The sequence below is a fragment of the Tricharina praecox genome (assembly GCF_024521635.1).
Source record: "Tricharina praecox strain CBS 144465 chromosome Unknown BZA05scaffold_16, whole genome shotgun sequence".
NCBI lineage: Eukaryota > Fungi > Ascomycota > Pezizomycetes > Pezizales > Pyronemataceae > Tricharina > Tricharina praecox.
This window is the reverse complement of record NW_026250418.1, coordinates 613,344-636,464: the sequence shown is the minus strand read 5'-3', so window position 1 is coordinate 636,464 and position 23,121 is coordinate 613,344. Positions and strand designations below refer to the sequence as shown.

Here is a 23,121-nt window from a genome sequence, read left to right as displayed (position 1 = left end):
AGCTCGAGCTCTCCTTCAAAACCTTTCTTCTCACATGCTCACGGCATCTCTTGATCCGAGCTCAGGCAATAAAACCAACTTCACCGGAGAGGTAACCTTCGGTAAAGTATATTATTATGATACGGCTCTAGTAATGCCGTTGGCGCTAGTGAGACTAACAAACCATCGTGATATGGTTATTGCAGGTACGGCCATCCGCACCTATAGCTAGTCGTCAAATGTTTAGGAGAGCCGGGCAAGCTCAAGGGATGTACGGAGCGCGTAAGTGCTTGAAGTGATGCCTTACTGCCTTATCAGATATTGGAACATCTTGACAAACTGCTCCCGAGCTTAAAGATGGGATCCGGACGGATAATGCTCGAGAGACTGTAGGCCTAATACCTACTCTGAACTTTAGTTCTTTGCTCTAGTCACAAGATTGATATATCGGGCCATTCAACTTCCATCGGTCACGGGAAGAGAGATGCTCCGCGTAAAGCTCGGTCATCGCGAGGTTGAGTTTTCAAGCACGCACATTTGTCCCCCGAGCTATCGTTCCACTACCACCAACAGTGCTGTAGAGATAAAGACCGGCTAGGCATCATTTAATATTTCAGGTCTACCCACCCCCCGGGTACCTACATGCCCGCTAGAACAGCGAGAGGCTCTTGCCCTCCGCGTCTCGACAACATTATTTCTCAGCCACAGTGATCGCCAACTTTCCCAAAGCTCCCATCCGAGCTTCCATACCCGACCCATATCGCTCGTACCGGCGAGCTCAGCCGAAAAGCACGTCGATGCAGTCAAAATCTCGGCATATCCGCAATTCCACCTGGAATGTGGTATTCACAGAAATCACTCGACGAAGAGGTGCCTACATGAGTGGTCACTCGGCTGGCTTCATGATATCTCTGCTGTTTCGTGACGTTGAGCGGCTTCGTGTGTTCGAATGGCTCCGGTATCCTAGTGCATAAACTTCACGCGGTGGTTTTGTGCCTGATGGTGGTAAGAATAGGTTGAATTCAGAATGACAAAACAAAAACAAATCTCGCTTTTGCACACCTAACCATGCTGCAATGACCGACCTTTCCTCCCTTTGCACGGGGAGCAAATCGAAACCACTCAGTGAGTGCGCACACAAACCCCAATTGCAATGACAAACAACGCAAACATTTCCGCACACTAAACACCACAAGTAAAAGTAAAGTATCACCCCCCCCCCCCCGTTTTCTTCTTCAACGCCTTTCAAACAAATCAGCAAATCAAGTCCTCAAAACAATGTTCAAACAATCCAGGAAATTAAGGCGCCGTCCAACAAATCAAATCAACCGTCCATAAATCTCAAACAATCCGCCTAAAAGGTGTAAAATGTACTGTCAGCAAAAGAAACAAGAGAGCTGGAAAAACAACAATTAGTATCGCATCGGTAAAGTATTCCATCCCCCGTCTAGTTGTGCCACACCCAGTTCAATCGAGTCTATCTGAAAAGTAGACTAAGGAGGGATGGGAGGAGGGAAAAAAAGCAGCAAATCGTCCATCCAGAACCACTGGTTCTTCTCTAGGGTAAAAATGTCCGAAAAAAATGCCGAAAAAGGCGAAGGAGGAATTGAGCACGCTGCTAAGAAGCGCTGTCTAATCGGTGAGGGTCGCCGGCTGCGTTGGAACAGACTTGAGCCACGCATCGAGCTTCTTTGATTTATCTCCGAAGGTGATCTTGAGCCTGACATAAGTCCCCTTGAGGGTCATGTGCTGTGCATTGAAACTAATACATGCTGATGGATGTCGGGAAAAGACTTCACTGCGACGTCCAAAGGTTTCGATACTGGCTTTGCGGTGCTTCTGGTTAGATTCAGCATTGCTTGCGACGGCAACCTGAAAATCCATGCCAGAAATGTCCTTGCCAGTCGTATCTAGATTGATTGCCGGGTACCGTGGTGGCTTGCAGCAACAGGGCCCTGAGGTTACCCGCTCAGACGATGCATTGATGAGGTATCCAACGATTCCTGACTTTTTGGCGACCACCATCACCGAAATGGGCCCCTGCGGGTCTGTAGAACGCAGAGACGAGGGATAGCAGCGGAATCCGTCGTGGGATCCGGTGGGGAACACGGAGCCGACAGGTCCGAGGAAACAGTAGATCTCTCCACCAAAATTAGGATGCAAAACTAGGTGATCCATAATACGTTCCCAGGTAGTCTCTTTCTTATCGTTCCAGTTCGCCGAGTGCTTTGCCGCACAATGCTCGACTAATTCCAGTAAAGTCATCGGAGTCGCGTGATTGCAAATATGGTCTGTCTTGCGATGGCCCCAGCGATACGGACACGCAAATACACGATCGTTTCCGCGCTCGAAGAATTCGTAGATCGTACGGGGAAGCACTATTTCCCTGTTTTCTGAGGCACGATCGTCGGCAGATTCGGGCACCTGCTTGAAGAATTCGATTCCGGAGTAAATTGGTTGGGTAAGAGCTTTATCGAGTTTTCCCAGTTCTCTCCCTCCGAGCTTGTTTTTTAGCTTCCAATCCTTAAATATCTTGGTGTACTTGTCACTCGCATCCTTTGGCATTCTGTAACGGGGTTTTACATTCGCGGCCTTCGTAATCGTCCTGATGAGGATCTGACGCCAGGTGATGGGATCGATGTCTCCCTTGATGTGAAGATCAGCCAAGATTTTCCCGGCGGTTTCTTCGATGAAGTACTGCAATTGGATTCTCCAGATACGCTCGAGACGAGCCACCTGCGTCTGCTCCTCCCGGTAAGAGGCCCATTCCTTCAGCAAGAATGGAAGAGCTTCAATGAACTCGGATTTCTGGAGTTCTGTGTTGCGATAGAGGAGAATCATAAAGCGATTGAGGAAGGGCAGGGCCTGTTCTGGAATTGGCTCGGGAAGTCGCTGCATCTCGAAGTTAGGTTTGTGTCTCAACTAACGGGCATGGGGCACATTTAGCGGAACGCACCTTACACAGCTCAATTAGAAGAAAACGTCTCTGTCGACGTTTGTGACAGTGAAAGTCTATCTCGTTGCGCATGATCGCATCCGCAGCTCTCCAACGCCACTTATCCAGCATGCCATGGTACTGTTCCACAGAGTGAGGAACTTTGTTATCTTTTGCCCATTTGGTGAAATTGTCAGACACAAGTTCAATCTCCGCATCCTCAAGGCGCTCATAAACCTGAGCTTTCCAGAAGATGCCACGGTACCTCCACATGGAATGATCGTGCGATTCCAGAGTCGAGACCAGCGCCTCTCGTTCGTGGAAATCGAAACCGCACTTCTTCGAAAGCAAGGCCATTAGGTCCTTGTGTAAAATGGTATACTGCTTTACGCAGTCCTAGTCCAACATCAGGTTCTACTCAGAGTCGAGAAAACGGTGAATCGTACCTTGCAGCCGCGCATGCCCCAGTTGTAGAAGACTCGAGGTCTTGCTTGCGGCTTCGCCACTTGACCGCAGTGGCTACACGACTTCGAGAATGAGAGTAGGTACAACTTGATTTCAGTCAGACCAAATGGCAGCGGCGTTGGGAGCTCGCTGGGAAGTGGAGGGAGGTAGTTCAGGCGCGATTCACGCCAAATGCTACGGTTGTCAGTATGTCTACCCCAATAGGATGACTAAATATCAACGGTTCCGTACCTCTCGTGCCTAAGTAGTGCCCTGAAATGCTTGCATGTCTTTCTGAGGGAAAGAAGATCATCACTTCTACTGAATGAAAAAATCAATAGTAGGACTTCGTTCGGCATGGTTGATAGGGAAGGGCCGCCGTCCTGCTCCGGGTTCAGAGAGAAAGGCCATTTGTCGAACGTGCTGTATGGGATATTGAAGATAAAGCAAGTAGTCTTCATCCTAAGCTCAACCCTCTCTGCATAGCTGAGAATGACCCTCTGGCGCTTGACGACAGCCAATTTCGGTTTCTTCTTGGGTCGCCGGGCATAGTCCGAATCCTCATCTCCGTCGCCCTCCACTTTCACATCCTGGTTTTGCATTTTGGCACTAGCAGCAATGGTTCGGCGAGTAGCGGATCCAGTTTTAGCAGCCAGCGCGACACTATCACCAACCTGACTGGAATCGGCGTAGTCATCGTCATCGCCGTCTCCGAGACCTTTGGTGTAATCCACCTTTAGTCGCGACCGTGCGGAACGGCGCAGCTTGGAAGGACCCGACATTCTGCTATCGGCCGAACCGGTTGTAGGTTTCGGCTCAACACCCCGGGTTAGGAGGAAGAGGGAATTTGGTTCCCTTGCGACAGCTATAGCTATTCGAAAGCTTCTAACGGAGGTGAGGGGAGCAGTGGGGTAACGTGAGGTGTGAGTGTTCGAGTTTGCTAGAGAGAGAGCGGGGATGCGTGGGAGAGTGAATGAGAGGTGAAGCGTTGGATGCTACGAGGGGGACGAGGGATGATGTCGAGAGGGTAGAGAGAATGGAGAGCGGGAGAGTGGGGTGGAGCTGAACAGACCGGGAAGAGTCGACGTCAATTTGAATCAGAGCTTCCAAGCGTGGTCACGTGATACTAGACAGCGATTAATTACAGGGATGTGCAGCCCTGCGCGACGCGCCACTGGAACATGCCACCGGAATCTTGTCTACATAGCGGCCATGACGCTACGATTTAGCGTGTGGCACAACACGAGTGGGTGTGGCTGCCGCCTATCGAAGAGTCGTCGCCCCCTGTTGTACTTCGTGCACTCAACACCGTCGTCCACCCAGAACAGCACAACCATAGCAGATTCTGCGGCATACCAACTCTTGTGACTTGTCCTTCAAACAATCTCTTCGAAAATTATAACTTTCGCGATTACTCGTCCCATAGTAAAATTATTTCAGAAGAAAATATTTACAACTCCCATGATTTGTGCATTTCTAAATTTCCTTCGGGCATGAAATTACCAACAGTGCAACAGCTTCCCTAACCTCCTCCATCCAAGCGCGAGTAACTTGCTGCTGCCGATGGCCCTCCCATTGGGTTTCCCCATCAACTCATGTATTCTATAGGTGGTATGTCGTAGTTGTACTTTGACGACACAAAGATCCAGAATTACCTCGATCCGTCCATTATCCTGCACTTCACCAGGCGGGCAGCTCCTGTACAAACTTTGACTTTTTCACGATGCAACTGGTTTCACAATCGTGACAGTGGTAAGGTAATGTTCGGTTTTGTGTTCGAGGGTAACAGTAGGATGCAGTCCGTTGAGTTGAGGCATCAACTTGACAGTAACCGAACACTGATCTTTACCGCGGACGCTGCTGGTTCTGCATTTGATGAGTCGTGGTTAGATACTGCTAGATCTCCGGCTTTTCTCTAATTCCCTGTGCTCGGCTTGTGCAGCTCTGTTCTACTGTATACTCTTATTTTCGAAACGCGTAAACATTGCCCACCAATGGTCAAACTTCGTCGAACTGATCCACCGGCAACTTAACTGGTTTTCTTACTGAATGTGTTGGAATATACGGGTAGACAGATGATGATATTCTATTCGATACAGAAGAAGAACCTATCGTCTACGGGGAAGACCTCTATTTAAGACTGAGAGGCCACCTTAGGTTGGCCGCTCATCAGAGTTTGCTGCCGCGTAACTATATACTTGTCGATGGTCCATCGTGGCTGTCAAGACTTTTCCACCGCCGAACCTTAACTCGTGCCGAGATCTCCGGGCGACTAAAGTTTGACAGAATGAGTTGCTTCTTCCAATAGGGCGCATGTTGTGTAGGGAATCATACCGGAAGAAGACATTTGGTGGAAGTTATTCGGATACGGTGATGGTGGTAGTAGGAATGGTTGGTGGTTATGGCGCTGACACGAAACTCATGCCTTTCTTTCCTACGAGCACGTGACCACTCGTTGTAGCCACATGCCAAGTCTTTGGGTCTAGAACCATGGCCGCTAGAAACGATTCCCGAATTGGATGGGACAAATTCGCCGCAACTAAGCGCGATTCTGCCAAGCTTTGCATCACAAGCGTCACAAGCTAGGCGAGCTGTCATCCGCGCGTTGTTAATTACCCTGACACTCAAAGCAGACTGCCCCACCAAACCGTGCGAACCCAGCTGACATCACTAAATCCCACACCCTGCAGTTTACATCAACGAGCGAACGAACCAACCACATTCCCCGTACCGGCGGCCTCCGCCAATCTCTCTTCAAGCAGTCTCGGTATCCCGACAAATCTAACCATGGCTCTTCTCGAGGATCTGCTCCTGACCCTCCTCTTCGGCGTCGAGGCGAGCTTCACGCATCCCGGCATTCTGATTCCCACCGTCGAATCGACTGGAGATGCGGAACTCAAGAATGTAGTCAAGCAGACACAGAGGAGTCGCGAGGCGAGGTAGGCGATGGTCAATTTCTCCTGAATGTGCGGGGCATGCTAAATGTGGTAGGGAAATTCTGGGGTTCTCGGAGCGAGTGTGGAAAGCCATGACTGAGACCTTGCTGGCTGGAAACGACCAGCTCACATTGAACAAACACCACCTGCTACCGAAAGTCTGGGACTTGGTTTTACTGGCACGCAATTTGCTTGCGGCGAAGGAGCGGGCCCAAAACCTCGCAGCGTATGAGCTCCATACCCCGTCACGGTGTATTTACAGTTGACTGAGAATGGTGCAGAGAGCAGGGATTCGATGCAGAGATCCGGCGGCTTCTTTCAATCTGTGTCGAAAAAGCGAGCAAACCGATTCTACCAAACTTAGACAAGCCGACCCACGACAAAGAATTGCAGATGAAGGGAGGATGTATGCATTCCTAGCCCCATTGGTTCTCACTCCCGGAAGTTGCTGACATTGCTACCACAGACAAGAAGGTGATGATTACGGCATTGCAATTCTTCAATAACCTCATGACCTGCAATGAAACCAGGAAGCTTCACATCTGGCTGCACCTGTTCGGCACACCTTCCTCGATCCACACCACCGGCCCTTCCCCGTTGATAGCCAAGGCCACCAGCAAGAGCAAAGCTCGAAAATCCACCAAACCCCAACCATCACCCGGTTCCGGCGTCGGTGTCGGATTTGTCGGTGGTACTGTTGCTCACCACAATGAAACGGCTGCTAAGTGCAACTCGCTATCGGCTGGGTTCAACGCCAAGTACTACAAACCTGGCTTTCTTACCGATGTGCCCCGGCTTCTGCAGCCCGACGAGATTGAGCCATTACTCATGATCCTGCAGAGCGGGATTGTGGCGTTCGATGGATCGGATGAAGCCATGCAGTCGGTTAGATGCAAGTTGATGCTGGCGCAGGGATACGGACGCAGTCTTTTGCGCGAAGTCCTGGTGTTCTTGGGTGCTTGGGAGGTGGATGAAGAAGACTTCTGCTTCCGCGTGCTGGGACAGATTGTGGAGGCTATCCTTCTCAATGGACTGATCCCATATGCGTACGAGTGCTTTCGGGACGACAAGGACATTGTCACCCCAGCTCAATCGGTTCTCTTGAAACTTTTGGTTTCTGTCTACCGACCACAAAACGGTCTTCCTCAGCATAACCAGGGAGAATGGCCCCGCGGCTCGCCAATACCGGCAATGCAGTCGCCTTCCACTATGGGCTTTCCCGTTCATACTGAGCCACCGAAAGACGCCGCCACCATCGCCATTGAAGTTGCTGCTACCAACGTTCGTCCCGGAAGTGATGAGGAAGCTGCCGATATCCCACCCGTTATCGAGAGTGCAATTCCCACTTTCTTCGTCAACACCTTCCGGAAGCAGGTAGTGAACCCCGTCATCAAGATCATTCAGTTGCAGGGCGCAATCCGCACCGGAAAGGAGAGCAAGGAGTCGTTCGAGCTCAGCTTGTGGGACCTGGACAGGATTTATGAAGGCCTGTATCAATTCCTAGAGCTGTTTGTCCTCTTCTCGGAGGACGAAGAGGCAAAGAAGACGCTCTCCACGCACGAGAAGGGACTGGTCGCCGATCTGGTCCGTCTACTGGGCGAGCTGGACCAAGCCATCCCGCGCTACCTTGCCACAAAGCCAAACAAGCCCTCCCCTCCCGCGACCGCCGAAGCGCCAAAGAAGGAGGAACCCCCCAAGAAGCAGGAGGCGAAGCATCTGGTGGAACGTCCGTTCGATATCGGCGGCAGTGGCGAGGATGATGCAGAAGGTGAGGAAGAATCGGATGGTGAGGCAGACGATGATGATAACGATAGGGAGCTGGTTGAACCAGACGAGTTCACTTGGCCGAATATCAAGCGCTTCATCGTAATCCTCATCAGCACACTTGCCTGGCAGAATCGTGAGGTTCAGGACCTGGTCAGGGAGAAGGCGGGATTGCCGGTTGTCCTGAACCAGTGCAAGATCGATGATGACAACCCTTGTGCGTATCATTTCCCCATTTGAGTGTGTGGCCATACTGATAGATTTTGACAGATATCCGTGAACACGCCATCCTGTGTCTTCGCGCTCTGTTGCAGGGTAACAAGGAGAACCAGGCGATCGTCGAGGAGCTCAACGCTAGGGAAGTTGTGCCCAGCGAGGTGCTTGATAAACATGGCTACGAGCCGTTTATCGACGACAAGGGCCGGGTGAAGCTGAAGCGCGCGGATGAGGGAAAAGCTTCGGAGGAGATTTGATCGCAACTCAATAAAAGCTTTAGAAGGTCCTAGCCATGGCCGCAATGTACTTTACATGATTAATTAGATAGCACAAGGCGAATGGGTCGCTTTACTTCTGAGACCATCTCTACTATAGATGGAATGGTTAATACATTTGTTTTTTGTATTTTCGTTTCATCATACTCATATTCGGCCTTTGTGAGAAACAAGACTATAACCGTATGATATGACGACGTACTCATTAAATTGATAATACATAACACCTTTCTAAGCCCGTTCCAAAAACCCAGCACGAGTGATACCACCATGAACATCAAGGAAACCCCATCCCGGCCTCCACCATGCCCGCCTCACTCCCACCACTTCTCCTCCTAACATCATCTTCGCGCGTCTTGAGGAAGCCGGGGGCGCCATGCCCACTGCGCCGCCTAACATTCTCGGCACAAGTTCTGAGCACCGCGTTTGCCGCCGCACACCCACTCTTACAGCCATCGGCACAACCACAGCCCTTCGCCGTCAACTGGCACTCATCGACGCGTCTAGTCCTTTCTCGCTCATTATTCCTGACCATAAGGTATACCGGCAGCGGGAGCATGACGGCGAACGCTGCCACGACCACGGACAGCGCGTAGACGGAGCCGCGGGTGATCTTGACGGCGTGGAAGATGCAGGGGACAGCGGCGGCGCCGAGCTGCGAGCTGACGAGCCATATGCTGGCGGCCTTGATGTCGCCCTTTGCTAGCCCGCGTATGGCCATTGCGATTATTGTCGGGTACGCCATTCCCTGGAAGAATGAGTTCAGCAGCAGCCATATCCCGTCGTGTGTCGGGTGCCGCCCCGCCATGCCGATCGCTGCGGTCACGATCAGTCCGAGCGTGAATGCTAGCAGCAGGAACCGCGGCCGGATGATCAGCATTATTGCTGCGGCGATGAAGCGCCCCGCTGCGAAGAGCGCTTGCGCGGACTTTTCGATCCCGAGGGCTTCGTGAACGTTCGTGTGCGGGTTTTCGACCAGGAAGCCGCGGGCATAGAGGGTGGTAATTTCTTGACCGCCGACGTACCAGAAGAGTGTAAACACGGACAGAGCGAAGCCCGGGCCGAAGGAGGAGGTGTAAATGTTTTTGGTCGAGGCATAGAAGGTGTTGGGAGGGTCTAGGCCACGAAGCTCGGGGAGGTTCACGCAGAGGAACACGCCCGCGAGGATAAACGCGGCGATTCCGCAGGCGAGGAGGATCCATTGTACGTCCACCAGAGTCGAGTAGGTCATTCCGCCGATGCTTTCGTACACTACGGTAGTTTCGGTTAGGATTGCGAGTAGGCCGCCGACAGCTTGGAAGCCTTGTAGGATGTTAAGGCGGATCTCGGCGTATTCTTGCGGTCCGAGGAGGATGCCGAAAACATTGGCTGCGATCTCCATCGACCCGCTGCCGGCGCCTACCACCACCATGCTAATTACCATGCCTGGGTACGATTCTTGGATGGAGCTGGGCCAGAAGCACATGCTTCCCATACCGTAGAGGAAGAGGCCAATCGAGATGGCCATTTTGAAGCCGTAACTACGGAAGATCCAGCCACCGAGGGTGAGGGCAGATATGCTGTGGGATCTGTGCATACCTATGAGCACCACCACCACCACCACCACCACCACCACCACCATGGAGTGCACCGGGAAAGGTATCTCACCCGTAGTATGCTATATGCAATCCCAGCGACCGAGTATCGGTAGCCACGCCTATCGCCTCCAGCTTCTTTTGAATAACAGCGATGAGAATGAACGTAATCCCCCACATGACTAATCCATCAGCATCCCTCGCACCACTCGTCTGGGGAACCTACAAAACGGCCCTGAAAGTAACGGCAAAAACGGCCACGCCTTCTTGATATCCCTATAATCCTCAATATCGAGATCGGGCCTCAGCCCGCCGCTCGTCAGCGACCCGCGGACCAGCTGTCCATCATCCCCGCCAGCTTCGTGCGACAGCCTGTGGTGCAAAATCTCCGGCGTCGTTTCCTCAGAGCTTCTGTATCGTTTCGAGCTCACATAATGTACGACAAGCTCGAATAGCCGTTTCCACCGCGTAAATAGCGGCTTCACCATCGGTGCGGACACGGCCACGATGCCCACGTGAACGGTTATCGATGCCCAGAGGAAGGAGATAGCGTCCTCTCGGCCAAACTCTGTGGTTTGATTTGCTTTCTGGAAGTAGTAGGCGCGGATCACTTCGAGGATCGCCGTACTATACCACTCCCCAGCCAGCCAGCCAGATATCAGCCCTCGCCTCCTGACCCAGAAGAACGAAAGTGGGGAAGTGGGGAAGAGGGCATACAATCCAATCAGCCCAAACAACAGCATCAGCGTGATCTTCTGTCTCCTGGGGAGCTGCAGCGAAGCCAATATGGGCATTGGTATGAGGATCAGGGCAAAGTCTGTACAGATATTGAGCGGGGCGGCCGCATACACCAGTTTCACGGTATCGATGCACTTCCAGCCCCGGGGAAGGCGGTCTTGTGCTCTCGTCGCAAACACCACCCAGAACTTTCCCATACCCAGTCAACATGGGAGGTTTTTTGGAGGTGAGATGAGAATAGGGATATATACGGGCTTGCATTGTAGTAACACCACGACCGATACAGTGAAGGCACTGATGTTGACCACTATTAACACCCCCCACGCGATCCAGTGCACTGCACGGTACCGCCAGAAGAGATCTTGGTAGTAGAGGAGTACGGAGTTCTTTATCATTGCTGCTGTGGGATTCTGGAAGAATCAGCCGTTTACACCGGTGCGAATAGGCAGAACCAGAGGAGAAAAAAAGAGATCATACAAAGAGGAAAGTATAGATGAACCTGCACTGGTAGAAAAAATATCAGCATCCACTGCTGCCTTCGAATGTGAATGGGGAGTTGGGCTCACTATTCTCCTCGCCCTCGGATTCATAGATTTGGTGCCTACTATTAACGCCACTGAAAAAGAAACCGCCAGAATCTATATCCCCATTAACATCAACACCAATGCCTTCCAAACACCGCCCCTCCTCCCCCCGTACCTCACTGCCGTCTAAGGAGTGCCCACCAACGCAACGAGAATCAACCAATCCGAAACCGAGACCCCGCGGTGTATGTAGCGGCGGGAGATGAATCTGAGGGCGACAGCCGTACTCGACAGCGTGCACAGCATTATCGACACGCCCAGGACAAGCGTCGCGGGCATTTGATGCAACTTGCTGGGCGACATTGACATATAGTAATGTTGAGACATTGGTGGACGTTCGCATTCATTGTCGCGAGTCAAAGGTCAAAGGTATGTGGGAGGGGGAGGGGGGAGGGGGGGGGGGGGAGGGGAGAGGAAGCCGAGCGGAAGATGGACGGCGGATGGCAAATGGGCTACGTTAGGCTATAATCAGGCGAGTGTGGGTACCTGTTGCTACGAAGCTCACCTCGGGCTCCGTCATATACACGTAGGTACACGACTGGCAAGGCATTATTAAAATCTACTCCAGAGCCTGCCCCGCAGGCAGGAAGGAACCCGAACCCTTCCCTTGTCAAAAATATTTCAAGGCAACGGGGGGCGAGTGGGGGACACAGGGGGTAGTCCGAATCTGGTTACTTGCAAGTAACCTCCCATCAGCCGGCTGAAGAAGGCTGGCTTGTGGTGCGGGCATAGGTGGTGCGGCGGCGGCGAGGGAGCTCTTAGTCGGCCGCACAGTCGCCTCACCATACCACTTGTCATCAGCCCGACATCATAACCTACACACTAGTTGCCTCCACCCGCCTGTCTCTCCACCCCCCGTGCCGTAGCTCGGGGCACTGGAAACAATCAAAGGGATAGGTTAACGTCAATTTACATCCTTCCGAGTCCAAGGTTTTCGGACCGTCGGTCTGGTGAGAGTAAGCTGTCGGAAGTAGTGATCTGCTGTGGGGTTGCCGGTTGCCTGAATATCCCGCTAACTAGTGGGACACAGGTGACAGCTCGGGATGTATCGGTCAGTCCCAGGAGAGAACTGTGAAAGCACGACATCCGTCCGATGACTTGTTTTCCACGACTAGCTAGAGTGATGGACACCGTCACAGTGTCACCTCCCGTCCTCTCCCCGGCTTTACTCCCGCTCAACAGCTCTGACGCGCGGGACAAAAGAAAGACGCATTAAAGTCCACCACACGACTTCCGCAAAAATAGGCATAAGAACAACGCTTCTCCAAGTAAAGCCATCCTACAGCTCACTCTTGATTGTCTCTTTCCCTCCCACCTCCTCCATCCTGATGACGGGTTCCGCCGCGTAGCCATTCATCCACTTGGCCACATCCGCCGTGCCCTCCCAAATCTCGCGGGTGGTCGGCGCACTCCAATACAACAGTCCCTTCGCACCCGCACGGACAACGGCGTCGCGACTCATTTCAACCATCTCAGCCTTGGTAGGCATGCGCGTCCAAAACTCGGAATTCCCAAAGGCCTGAGCCACGCCCCAAAAGGTCTTGTGCGTTCCTGAACACCGTGCGTACTCCTTCATCTCGAGAATTCGAGTGCCAAGGTCCTGCAGTGTAGCCGCACAGTTATCGCAGCCGCAGCAACCATAGGTGCGGTTGCAGGGAGTGTTGTACACGTTGGAGAAGGTTGGGTTCAGCCCCACAGGATAGACGTCCGGTATCACTATGTCAGCGCCGGACGCGTACTGTGTGAAGAAGTAGTTTTGGCAGTTGGGGGTGAAGGATATTGGGTGGTAGCCGTCGAGGGCGCTGATGGTGTTGTACGCGAGAAGCGTCGAATCGGTTGGGTTATTGTGACCATCTGGTTCCTGTTCGGCATCAGTCAGCACCTTATCTACACACAGCGAACGGAATGGCCACCACCCACATCCGCAGTATACCAAAGCAGCAGTGCCGGATGCCCCCGAAACATCTTTACCTGTACCTCCAGCTCCTCGGCGGACGCAAATGTATGGCGCATATCATACATTACCCACAGACCGACCTCGTGTGCCTTATCCATAAACTCGCGAAACCTCTCCAAGCTGCCGGACTCTTCGCCCCAAGCCACACTCGCAGGCCCGCCCCCGGGAATCGGATGCACCATCGTGAAGCCCGCCTTCTTGATATGCCCCAGATCACTCCAGTTGCCAGCCAGGTAATTCCCCCAGCCCGTGTAATACCCGATCGGAAAGATCTTGTGCCCACGAAAAGAAGCTGACACCAGCTCATCCGTCTTAGTATCCAACTGCACCGTGGAGCCACCATACGGATTCGGCGGCAGCCAGAACAGCTCTGCGGTCGCACTTGCAAACGGCGCTTCGGCTGGCCCCACAGCCGCCTCGCAGTCGACGGTATACGCCTCCATTCGGGTGGAGAGCTCTTCAAGCCCAGCGAATTGTATCTCTAGCTGCCCGCCGAGGTCCATATATCCCCCGCCGAGTGATATGGACCCGATCCACGCGCTCACCCAGATCCGTTGTGGAGGGGTCGCATTGACGAATGGACTACCGATGTCGTGGGATAGCTATCGTTCGACCAGGCCATCAACCGAGGTCACGGACAATTGGAGGAATGGAGTGTGTACCTTCGCATCGAACAGTACCCCTGGCCGAGGCGAGAGGCCCTTTACGTACGGCTTCAACCGCGGGCGGCAAGTCAACTCCAGCAATGGTTCTTTCGAGGGCGGTGGAGGGTGTTGCCAACCAGCTTCGACGAGGCTGGTGAATGCTTCTGTACCGCAGCAGTTAGCCATTATGTCCCCCATCATCATGGCGTACGTAGGTACATACTGTCGGTAGCCCTGTACGCCTTTCCGCACCATACATCGACACCTTTTGGAGGCGTGTTGTTGGGATAGGTGATGCCGGTGTCCAGAGCGGTGGTGATAGTGAAAAGGATACTCGTCCACAACCACCCGGCGGTCGACTTCATGGCTACGCTGCGATGCTGCAATGCTGCGTGGGTTGGATGTACAATACTAGTAGAGCAGTTACAGGTGAGGTTGATGAGGTACAGGCGCTTGCATTGAGCTCTGTCCAGTGTCCACGATCCCTGCCGCGCTACGGCAGCTCCCGTCCCCCCGCCATCGAGATCCCACATGAACATGAACTGTGCGCATATATCGATCGGATTCTTGGTATTCATTAACTAAACTACCACCATGAGACTCGATATGTGAATATGGTACCGTATATGCTCAATACAGCCCTCCTTCCCCTCCTCCATCGTGAGCACCCATTGACAACTGACGGAGCTCGCGGACGTCCTTTCGCCATCGTATGTACTCTACATACACCAACCCACACCTCTTATTCCCTCTCGCACCCAGGCGGGTAATAAATCATCAACCCGCCCCTATCCTCCTCAATCTCCTTCCCCAAGCCCTCAAAGTCAATCTCAAACCTCCTCTTCAGCTCGAACCCGAGCTTAGTATACAACAACTCCCCGTCCGGACTCGCCTCGAGGCCGAGCGGGACACCCTCCGACCCCGCCCTCTCCATCATTCCCCGCATGAGCGCCTTTCCAATGCCCCTCCTCTGATGTCCAGGACTAACGACGACGCTCTGGGCATGCCACCTATTCGGCTGCTCTCCCTTCCACATATCTCCATGGGCCATCATGACCTTCAGTGCCTTCTGATCCATACTCCTATCGGTGAAGGTGATATAATCCCACGCGAATCTCGCATACAGCCAGGCCCTCTTTAGCTGGAACGCCCAGGTATTGCCGTTTCTATGCACCTCCTTCGCGGCGGCGTCCTCGCCGTGCCGCACGAACTGCGCGTACCCCACCGGCAGCCCGGAGGAGGACACGGCTATGATCGAGACGCAGCGTGGAGACAGCATCCGGTACCGTACCCGCTGCGTGTACCCGTACGCGTGCTCGCTGATGTATGCGAACCGCCCCGGGGACAGGAAGTCGCTGAAGCTGGAGGAGAGGTAGGCGCATGCGGCGAGGGAGGCCATGCTCGGGACGTCGGCGAGGGTCGCCGGCCGCAGCGTGTATGTGAATGGCGGACGGGAGGCGGCAGCGGCAGCGGCGGTGGCGGGCAGAAGTGGTTCCGACTCGCCCGTAGCCAGGGCCGCGCTGGACAAGGTGGTTTCGAGTTTCGATGGCGACATGGTAAGTGTGCGGCTGTGCGAGATGGTTCTTCAGCTTTTTTTTTTCTTTCGCGATGGCCCCGGGGCCCTGGCGGTTTTATAGCTGCTAACTACACACCTACAATCCATGCATGGTACACACGAGGAGCTGTCTGTCTGCCCAGTGCCTACTCTAATCTCCGCACAATATCTAGCAAGCTCATGCCCGCCTCAGGCAGCCTCCATGTGAGGAACTCGGAGTTGCAGCGATGTGTATGTGGCGGATAAACGGATGTCCGAGCCTCGAGGCGATAAATCTATACCTGGTACATAATAACCACAAGGCGCCGGAGTTGATGAGTCTTCAGGAATCGGGATGACACGACACTACTATACTAGCCTAACTATAAAGTCCGCTACCTGCCGTGTAACCTTGCTGGCACCTCCTTGGCTCACACTGACACGCGGTGTGATACATGACATACATGACATACGGGATCTATTTAATCCGACGGTGACAAATTGATGCCGTCCTTAACTTACCACTTACCCCACTTACCCCACTAACCACCAAGCAGCCCAGTGTCCCCCCTCCCCCCGCCCCCCAGCGTCAATTGAAAGTTCCGATGGCTGAAGGCTGAAGACTGAATGGGGCTGCACAACTCCTACGATGGCTGAAGACTAAAGGCTGAAGAACTCCTCGCCGCTCCACTCGGTGGTACAGATTGTTCACCATGTTCACTGGTCTCCAGAATCAAGCTTTCGACACAAGCTTTCGTTTCGACACCTGAGGCTTTCGACACAAGCTTTTGACACTTGAGGCTTGAGGCTTGAAGCTTGAACAGTTGCACTCACCGTGATAAATCATGCACAATGCACAATGCACATTATGTAGTGATATGTCGAGCTGATACTTTATTGATTGATTGTAAACTACCAATCACCAGTGCATCCTCCACCTGTTCCTCCACCACCACCTCCTCCTGCTTCTCCTCCATCTCCGTCTCCTCCTTACTTCCCACCACCACGCCCAAAAGTGCAGAATAAGTGCAGAATAAAAGTAAACCTCCCAATTTCCCCAAAAAGACCAATAAGCGACAAAAACCAATGACCATTGACCACAAAAGGACGCGCAAGCGAAAGGGCAAAAACTGCTGACAAAAATGACAAAAAAAAACGCCAACAGATGCAAAGAGTGACAGACAGACAGACAGACGCAGACGCGCACGCAAAAAAGCAAGACTCAAAACAGCACACACACAGCACACAACACACAACAAAAAATGTCTCAGCCCAAAACCCACAGCGGGCATCAAGCATAGTAAGTATCCCTAGGCACCTTCTCCTCTGGCGGTCTAAAGTATTCATAATAGCTAATGAACGAGAGGATGGACATTCGATCCTCCTGTCCGCCATACTCGTCCTGTGCGCCATAGACCGAGCTAGCGTTGCTATCTGAGCGCATCAACTGCTGGTGCAGGTACCTTCTGGCCTCCTTCTCCTTGCGCCGCTCGGTCTCGCGCTCGTGCTCGACGACCGAGTACGCGGGGGGCGGGGGTGACAGTGGCATCGAGTCCCAGTTGCTGCCTTGCGCTTCGAGGTGAAGCTTGGAGTTTGTGGCAGCGAGCGCGCCGTACGGCGTCGGCACGTACGCGGCGGCGTCGGCAAAGGGGCTCGGGGCGGCCGCGGCCACCCCTGATTGTCATGTGGGGTGGTTGTCCCAGATGGCGGTGTCGGTTTCTGTTGCGGCGAAGGAGGACGGCCGCGTCGGTGGCGTGTCCGGGTTGAAGGCGGAGTATTTGGGCACGCGGTGCGAGAAGTTGTGGGAGCTGGGGGCGGGGCCGAGCGTGAAGCCTTCGGGCGGCGAGGTCGATGCGAAGCCGGCGATTTGGTGCGTGGGGCCGGGCGCGGATGGGGGTAGGAGGGAGGATCGCCGGTGGAGCTCGGCGGGCCCTTTGGATGTGCGCCGGAGGGAGGCGGAGGGCGGGAATACCATCGGTGGGGCAGCGAATGGCGTGGGCGGCGGGGAGTCCGCGATCGGAGAGAGTGGTTTCGGTGGTTCGAGCGCCGATCGTTCGAAGAGGTCGCTGGCACGGGCGCCATCGCCGAACGAGGAGGAGGATAGGATGCGTCTGTGGGCGGCGTACTGCGCTGTGACGGGGGAAGGGGTGTCGTCGTCCTCGAGGCTGTCGCGGCGGCGGCGGAAATCTTTCCGAGAAGCTGCCAGTTTCTTTTCGCTCTGGATGCGCCGCCACACGGAAAACCCAACGATCATGATGATGATGGCACCTAAACCAGCACCGGCGGTGCCGAAAATTGCCTCGAGATTGACTCCATTTTCCATTTCGTGTTCGAGGGACGTGGTGGGATCTGGTTTGCGGGTTTCGAGCGTGAGCCCTTTGCTGACACTAGTAGACGCCGGAGTGGATTCAGTTGAATCCCGTTTGCCAAATTTCGAGCCGGGGATCCGAAGCCGGAAGGGAGGGCTGTATTCGAAGAGGCCGGTAAGGTCATCCTTAATCATCAAGCCGTACACATCGTTCGCAGGCATCGTTTCCTGTCCTTCGAGGGCGTGGTCCACTTTCCAAATGTACTCCCCAGTATTCGCCAGGGTAGCTAGAGCATGCGCGTCAGTTCGCATTCGAAACCATCGCCACTCCATGCGTAGTAGTAGTAGTAATTACCAGCCAATGGAGCAACCTCCACAAGATCATCCTGAGACCCCTTCATCAGGATAAGAGAAACGGTTCCGGACGTTGTTGGCTGCCATCACTCGTCAGCCAGTGTGCAAAGACCACACACATCCCAAGCACCAACAAACCTTCCACGTAACCGGAATCGCCACATCCGCATCGTAAACGCCCTCCAACGGCGAAGTGATAGGATTCCGCCCACTCGTCACAGCCGCGTCCACGCCCACATCCACAATCCCCAGCCAAAGCACCAGCACCAACGCACGAATCAAGAGTCGCAGGGAGCATTGCGCGGTACCGCCGAATCGCATCCTCGCGGCTGTTGCGAAGGCCACCGACGAAAGGAGTTTCTATTTCTCTCGAAGCAGCTCCTGTAGTCCCCACACTGCTGCCGCCGCCGCCGTCCGTAAAAGTAAAAGGGTGTGGCCGTCTGCGATATAATTCCGTCCGGTCTCGTCGTCCGCGAAGAAAGGAATGGATCAAGTGATGCTCGATCAATCATAGTATTCGATTGACACTCGCGACGAGAAAAGGCCATTAACTAGTACCTGGAAGATACTGAGTCGAGTATGTACAGAGCACCAAATCGGTTTCGATGAGAACGGGTTATTTCAGCCAATGCACATGACGAGAAGACAACAGACGTCAGAAAAGAACGGTCAAGGGAATGGAATTGGACGACGCCGCCGAAGAAAAGAGAGTGTGAAGGAGTAAGAAGTAAGTAAGAGGTAAGAAGTAACCAAGTAGAAGCCACCTTCGAGCTGCGGGTGCGGGAAAGAAGTACTATGTACCCACCGCAATCCACAAAAGGGTTGTGTGGGTGGAACGACCGAGCGAACAAGATCGGGGTCCTTGCATGCACCTTACTCTACTTACTTAGCGAAGTCCCCGCTTGCTTCGAGCTTGCGCTCCAGAGGGAAACGTTGCGACCCCTGACCGGGCCCTGGGAGTGCTAGCGGCGGCGATCCAAGTGTCGCTGGCTTTCCGATTCGGGCTGCAATGCGCGAGAGCCTGCGGAAAACACTTGCACGTGTGCGGTGGATGGCCTCCAAAGAATGCTGTGGGAAGGAGCGAGGGGGAACAAGGCCAATGGGAATATCAGACGCCCATCCCTCGATCCCCCGATGCGCAGGCAGGCGGGCCACAACACAACGTTTGTGCCGTTGTGTTGTGTCGCGTTTCGTTGCGTGCTCGTGTGCTCTGAGACCGTTCATGCGTTTTACATACGAACCCCCGGCCCCCTCCGAGCCCCCTCCTCCGAGGGAGAGGAAGGGCCGGTGTCGCAACGGTCTGTGCATCACGACATAATACATTTCCCATACATGCCCATCCCATCCATCCTCCGAGCGTCAATTTATTTACAGACTCCCACCCTTCCTCACTGCTCAGTGCTCACTGCTCAGGTCCCCTCCGTGCAAAGCAAAATAAAAACAAAACTCTCTTATCAGAGTTCCCGCGATCCCCGGGTGCCAAAAAGAACACTTGCATATGCAACTTATGTATGCAACTTATGCAGCTCTGATGTTATGTCCGAATGATCGGCCACGGAGTCTGCACGCGTCGGTGCTGGTGGGTTACTATGATACTCTATAACCCCCATCAGGAATGGCTCGGGAGTTCGGCACGTTGTGGCTATATACTAGTATTTGTGCTGTGACGCTGAGCGAGAACGACATGCCAGTGATGGAAGCTGGGAGCCGGAAGCTGGACCGACTCGCGAGAGCTGAAGACGTTCGTTGGTTGGGCATCGTGGGAAAGTGGGGGTGAGGAATATGCATGTGGGAGAGAGAGAGGAATGTAAGGTAATGTGATGCCTTATGGAACGAAGATTCGCAAACGATCGCCAACTACAACTTCACCGACGTCCCCATCCTTCGAGACTTCACCAGCTTCTCCTCCTGGCATCATACGCACACTTCGTAAGTTCGTATACATAGTAGAGTACCGTCGCTCAATCCGAGTTGGTTTATGATACGGTTAAAAGGAAGGAAGTGAGACAGCGTCACTCGTCATCACTCTACCACACTCTACTAGTAGTACCTAGTTCTACGCTGCGTCCCGAGTCCCGACTCCCAAGGAGACCCCTACATAAACAACAGCGGCGCCACATCGTGCTGTCCGGTAGCAGAGTCTCCACCCCGGCCGGCTAGAGTGGGAAGGAAAGGAGTGTGGCGATTCGCCATAGTCTATGTAGATAGGCTGCATGCGAAACAAATTGAAGATCTCTCTCTCCCCCCACATAAACGACATCACGACCCGTGACCACCAACTACGGTAGCTAGTACATACGTGAATATGTGAATACGGTAGATACTCACGGCGATTCCCGCTGGCTTTTGGAGGCGCATCATCATGCCAGTCACTTCCATAAAAGTGGCGTTTCGTGTATGCACAATACCCAACCTCCTACCTCCTGCCTCCTACCTACCCCGCGCATACGCTGCGAAGTGCGAACGCCGAAAAGCCCTCTCGATTACGTTGATACCCCCTTGCGTTTCGTTTCGTTGGCGCTCTCGTTGGCCAAGGCCAGGCCTGGTCTCCCCTCTGCTACGCTGGCTGGAGGAAATAGCATCAGCCGTCACTCTTGTGGTGGCTGCATAACCATAGAGGCATAGGCGAGGTGTGGAGATGAGAATGCAAGCTGTGAACTTTCAACTTTGAAGTGAAGAATCAAAGATAGATAATAGACACAAGGAGTACTGCTGACAAGCCACGGCTATGTGGTGGATATCCACGCCGTTCCTACTTCCCACTGACGACGGGTACTTACCCAAGAGGTAACCACTCTAATCACTTGGAAGAATATGAACACCCTAGGACACGTGAACGGCATTGCTTGTGTTTCTTAGAGGAATGCAAGCTGTGAACTTTCAACTTTGAAGTGAAGAATCAAAGATAGATAATAGACACAAGGAGTACTGCTGACAAGCCACGGCTATGTGGTGGATATCCACGCCGTTCCTACTTCCCACTGACGACGGGTACTTACCCAAGAGGTAACCACTCTAATCACTTGGAAGAATATGAACACCCTAGGACACGTGAACGGCATTGCTTGTGTTTCTTAGAGCCTCCCAGTAGAAGGAATAGTAAACGAGTCACCTATCATGTTCCATCCGTGATACCTAGGTGCCAAACCTAAAAATCGCCGTTCGTATTACCCAGGTACAAATTACAATAAGTAAATCACATTCATCGGGTATCTACAGCGCCCTGCCATACCCATCATGTCCATAACCCAGTGACCCACCAGAGCGGGAAGATCTATGACTCCCACCATCGCGGCACCGCGGCAGTACTCCCACATATATACACAGCGTACACGCCCTCCTTTCCTCACTGCAATTTCTGCGGGCGAAACACATCCCAAAAATTCTTCCAACCGCCTTGATCATAGACATTCACGACCTGATGCAATCCCTCCACCCTCGTCCACAGGGCGCCGCGGGGTAGATCCTGAGTCCTGCCAGCCTCGATCCTGTACAGACACGCCCTTCCGGTATCATCATCGAGCTCTCCATCCGCGCGAAAGATGAGCCCATCGTTGATATCATCTCTCCAATCGGCCCACTTGCCCGTCTCATTTGTCGTCGTGCCAGCCCACACGAGGTACAGATGGTACGCGGTGAACGAGAAGCTGAGCAAGCTGCACAGGGCGCACAGCAGGAACACCGCACCGACGTAGACCTCGTGCAGCACTGCGGCGGCCATGTACCTTCCCCACAGCTCCCAGGTGTGCAGCGCGCGCGGCTCGATCCCCGTGCTGCGCCGCAGGACCTCCTCGAGGATGCTGTAGCTCAGCGCGGCGCCCACCGCGAGCAGCAAGTTCGTGCTCGATAGGAAGAACAGGAAGTGCCGTGTGTTGTTTAGCCCCACGCAGTTGTTGATCCACACGCAGTGGTGGTCGTGTTTGGCTACACACGCACGGCAGATCGAGCAGTGCTTGCTGCGCGCGGGCTTGGGCAGCCGGCAGCTCCGGCACGGGGGAGTGGCTGGCGATGGGAAGAAGATCGTGTGGTCGAACGGGTACATTCCCATCGCGGAGGCGTGGTTGCCCGCCGTGATGATCCCCGGGTCGCTACGCGCGCAGAGGTAGAGGCTCACGTAGGGGAGCGGGAGGACTATTGCCACCAGTAGTTGCTGGGAGGGGGAGAGGTACCGCCAGCCTGCCGAAAGAAACATGTAGGCGCCGGTCGTGACGAGGAGCACGTAGAAGATCAGCACCAGTGGGTGCTTCTCGTTGACGAGGTGATTGCCGCATCGTTGCAGGAGTGGGGTGAGCGTTCCCGAGGTGAGTTTGTGGTCGAGTAATAGGAGAAATGCGGGGAGTCGGTGGCGGAGAAGGCGGTGAAGGTAGCCTATGGGTGTTTTTCTAGATGATGGTGTGTTAGCTGGAAGACGGACACATTGGCGGAGTGGGTAGGAGGAGGTAACCGTAAACGTTGGAGTTGTCCGAACAGAGCAACGAAAGTGACGAAGGAGATCGCAAGAACTCCCAGTGCCAGTTGCCGTATTAGACCCATCTTCCAGCGTGTGTCCAGATCTTTGTAGGTATGCTAGGTATCGTGATATCGAGGACTGACTGGCGCGGACTCGAGCTCGGACTTAAGGCTGCAGCCTGGTTGGTCTTCGGCGAGACAGCACGGCTCCGGAACTTACGAAATCCGTGAGTCTGAGATCGACACTGGCTGGGATGGGACAGATGACGACAAGAAGGAGAAGTGCACGAGCCAGGGCTGGAGGTACACGAGGAGAAGTACCCTTAGCCAAGCAGGCCAAGCTGGTGGCCATGTGCTTATGCTTATGGGCCGGCCTTGAGGCTGGCGCTGGAGATTCCGGCGCGTCATCGGTGCAGGCAATCGCGTCGCC

At 53.8% G+C, this 23,121-nt stretch overlaps 8 protein-coding genes across 8 annotated transcripts; 1 reads left to right on the top strand and 7 right to left on the bottom strand.

The window, feature by feature from the left end:
- Window positions 1-2,969: 2,969 nt before the first annotated feature.
- Window positions 2,970-4,455, bottom strand: BZA05DRAFT_78658 (uncharacterized protein). The gene is made up of 4 exons (XM_051488634.1): window positions 3,611-4,455; window positions 3,361-3,553; window positions 3,180-3,310; window positions 2,970-3,084 (listed from the first exon to the last, which is right to left on the bottom strand). Exons 1-4 carry the CDS (start codon window positions 4,138-4,140, stop codon window positions 3,081-3,083), a joined length of 858 nt encoding a protein of 285 aa, XP_051338500.1. The 5' UTR covers window positions 4,141-4,455; the 3' UTR covers window positions 2,970-3,080.
- Window positions 4,456-5,994: 1,539 nt separating this feature from the next.
- On the top strand, window positions 5,995-8,678 carry BZA05DRAFT_437054 (spinocerebellar ataxia type 10 protein domain-containing protein). Its single transcript, XM_051486437.1, has 5 exons — window positions 5,995-6,297; window positions 6,350-6,520; window positions 6,576-6,700; window positions 6,761-8,275; window positions 8,329-8,678. The coding sequence occupies exons 1-5, from the start codon at window positions 6,146-6,148 to the stop codon at window positions 8,529-8,531; spliced, it is 2,166 nt and encodes a 721-aa protein (XP_051338499.1). The 5' UTR covers window positions 5,995-6,145; the 3' UTR covers window positions 8,532-8,678.
- Window positions 8,679-8,771: 93 nt separating this feature from the next.
- On the bottom strand, window positions 8,772-11,834 carry BZA05DRAFT_401721 (major facilitator superfamily domain-containing protein). Its single transcript, XM_051484024.1, has 7 exons — window positions 11,428-11,834; window positions 11,339-11,365; window positions 11,113-11,271; window positions 10,841-11,049; window positions 10,350-10,750; window positions 10,197-10,305; window positions 8,772-10,117 (listed from the first exon to the last, which is right to left on the bottom strand). The coding sequence occupies exons 1-7, from the start codon at window positions 11,449-11,451 to the stop codon at window positions 8,827-8,829; spliced, it is 2,220 nt and encodes a 739-aa protein (XP_051338498.1). The 5' UTR covers window positions 11,452-11,834; the 3' UTR covers window positions 8,772-8,826.
- An 890-nt stretch (window positions 11,835-12,724) lies between these two features.
- Window positions 12,725-14,411, bottom strand: BZA05DRAFT_339200 (uncharacterized protein; the record flags this gene model as incomplete). The annotated part of the gene is made up of 4 exons (XM_051480922.1): window positions 12,725-13,306; window positions 13,366-13,984; window positions 14,042-14,197; window positions 14,266-14,411. 4 exons carry the CDS (start codon window positions 14,409-14,411, stop codon window positions 12,725-12,727), a joined length of 1,503 nt encoding a protein of 500 aa, XP_051338497.1.
- Window positions 14,412-14,706: 295 nt separating this feature from the next.
- On the bottom strand, window positions 14,707-15,690 carry BZA05DRAFT_78615 (acyl-CoA N-acyltransferase). Its single transcript, XM_051488633.1, has one exon. The coding sequence runs from the start codon at window positions 15,599-15,601 to the stop codon at window positions 14,789-14,791; it is 813 nt and encodes a 270-aa protein (XP_051338496.1). The 5' UTR covers window positions 15,602-15,690; the 3' UTR covers window positions 14,707-14,788.
- A 457-nt stretch (window positions 15,691-16,147) lies between these two features.
- On the bottom strand, window positions 16,148-16,736 carry BZA05DRAFT_401716 (uncharacterized protein). Its single transcript, XM_051484023.1, has one exon. It carries the CDS (start codon window positions 16,672-16,674, stop codon window positions 16,447-16,449), a length of 228 nt encoding a protein of 75 aa, XP_051338495.1. The 5' UTR covers window positions 16,675-16,736; the 3' UTR covers window positions 16,148-16,446.
- Window positions 16,737-17,201: 465 nt separating this feature from the next.
- BZA05DRAFT_78541 (uncharacterized protein) lies at window positions 17,202-18,843 on the bottom strand. The gene is made up of 3 exons (XM_051488632.1): window positions 18,381-18,843; window positions 18,244-18,322; window positions 17,202-18,175 (listed from the first exon to the last, which is right to left on the bottom strand). Exons 1-3 carry the CDS (start codon window positions 18,561-18,563, stop codon window positions 17,262-17,264), a joined length of 1,176 nt encoding a protein of 391 aa, XP_051338494.1. The 5' UTR covers window positions 18,564-18,843; the 3' UTR covers window positions 17,202-17,261.
- A 2,540-nt stretch (window positions 18,844-21,383) lies between these two features.
- Window positions 21,384-23,114, bottom strand: BZA05DRAFT_354963 (DHHC palmitoyltransferase-domain-containing protein). The gene is made up of 3 exons (XM_051481375.1): window positions 22,687-23,114; window positions 22,433-22,624; window positions 21,384-22,330 (listed from the first exon to the last, which is right to left on the bottom strand). Exons 1-3 carry the CDS (start codon window positions 22,773-22,775, stop codon window positions 21,589-21,591), a joined length of 1,023 nt encoding a protein of 340 aa, XP_051338493.1. The 5' UTR covers window positions 22,776-23,114; the 3' UTR covers window positions 21,384-21,588.
- Window positions 23,115-23,121: the final 7 nt, after the last annotated feature.

Coding starts and splice junctions, on each gene's coding strand:
- BZA05DRAFT_78658 (XM_051488634.1), bottom strand. CDS start 4,140: ATGTCGGGTCCTTCCAAGCTGCGCCGTTCCGCACGGTCGCGACTAAAG. Junction 3,554..3,610: donor GCACTACTTAGGCACGAGAG/GTACGGAACCGT, acceptor TGACAACCGTAG/CATTTGGCGTGAATCGCGCC. Junction 3,311..3,360: donor GGGGCATGCGCGGCTGCAAG/GTACGATTCACC, acceptor ATGTTGGACTAG/GACTGCGTAAAGCAGTATAC.
- BZA05DRAFT_437054 (XM_051486437.1), top strand. CDS start 6,146: ATGGCTCTTCTCGAGGATCTGCTCCTGACCCTCCTCTTCGGCGTCGAG. Junction 6,298..6,349: donor CAGAGGAGTCGCGAGGCGAG/GTAGGCGATGGT, acceptor TAAATGTGGTAG/GGAAATTCTGGGGTTCTCGG. Junction 6,701..6,760: donor ATTGCAGATGAAGGGAGGAT/GTATGCATTCCT, acceptor TTGCTACCACAG/ACAAGAAGGTGATGATTACG.
- BZA05DRAFT_401721 (XM_051484024.1), bottom strand. CDS start 11,451: ATGAATCCGAGGGCGAGGAGAATA. Junction 11,366..11,427: donor ATCCGAGGGCGAGGAGAATA/GTGAGCCCAACT, acceptor TTTTTCTACCAG/TGCAGGTTCATCTATACTTT. Junction 10,751..10,840: donor TTGTTTGGGCTGATTGGATT/GTATGCCCTCTT, acceptor GGAGTGGTATAG/TACGGCGATCCTCGAAGTGA.
- BZA05DRAFT_78615 (XM_051488633.1), bottom strand. CDS start 15,601: ATGTCGCCATCGAAACTCGAAACCACCTTGTCCAGCGCGGCCCTGGCT.
- BZA05DRAFT_401716 (XM_051484023.1), bottom strand. CDS start 16,674: ATGGTCATTGGTTTTTGTCGCTTATTGGTCTTTTTGGGGAAATTGGGA.
- BZA05DRAFT_78541 (XM_051488632.1), bottom strand. CDS start 18,563: ATGCGATTCGGCGGTACCGCGCAATGCTCCCTGCGACTCTTGATTCGT. Junction 18,323..18,380: donor CGATTCCGGTTACGTGGAAG/GTTTGTTGGTGC, acceptor GAGTGATGGCAG/CCAACAACGTCCGGAACCGT. Junction 18,176..18,243: donor GGAGGTTGCTCCATTGGCTG/GTAATTACTACT, acceptor CGCATGCTCTAG/CTACCCTGGCGAATACTGGG.
- BZA05DRAFT_354963 (XM_051481375.1), bottom strand. CDS start 22,775: ATGGGTCTAATACGGCAACTGGCACTGGGAGTTCTTGCGATCTCCTTC. Junction 22,625..22,686: donor GGACAACTCCAACGTTTACG/GTTACCTCCTCC, acceptor ACCATCATCTAG/AAAAACACCCATAGGCTACC. Junction 22,331..22,432: donor GTCACGACCGGCGCCTACAT/GTTTCTTTCGGC, acceptor CTGCGCGCGTAG/CGACCCGGGGATCATCACGG.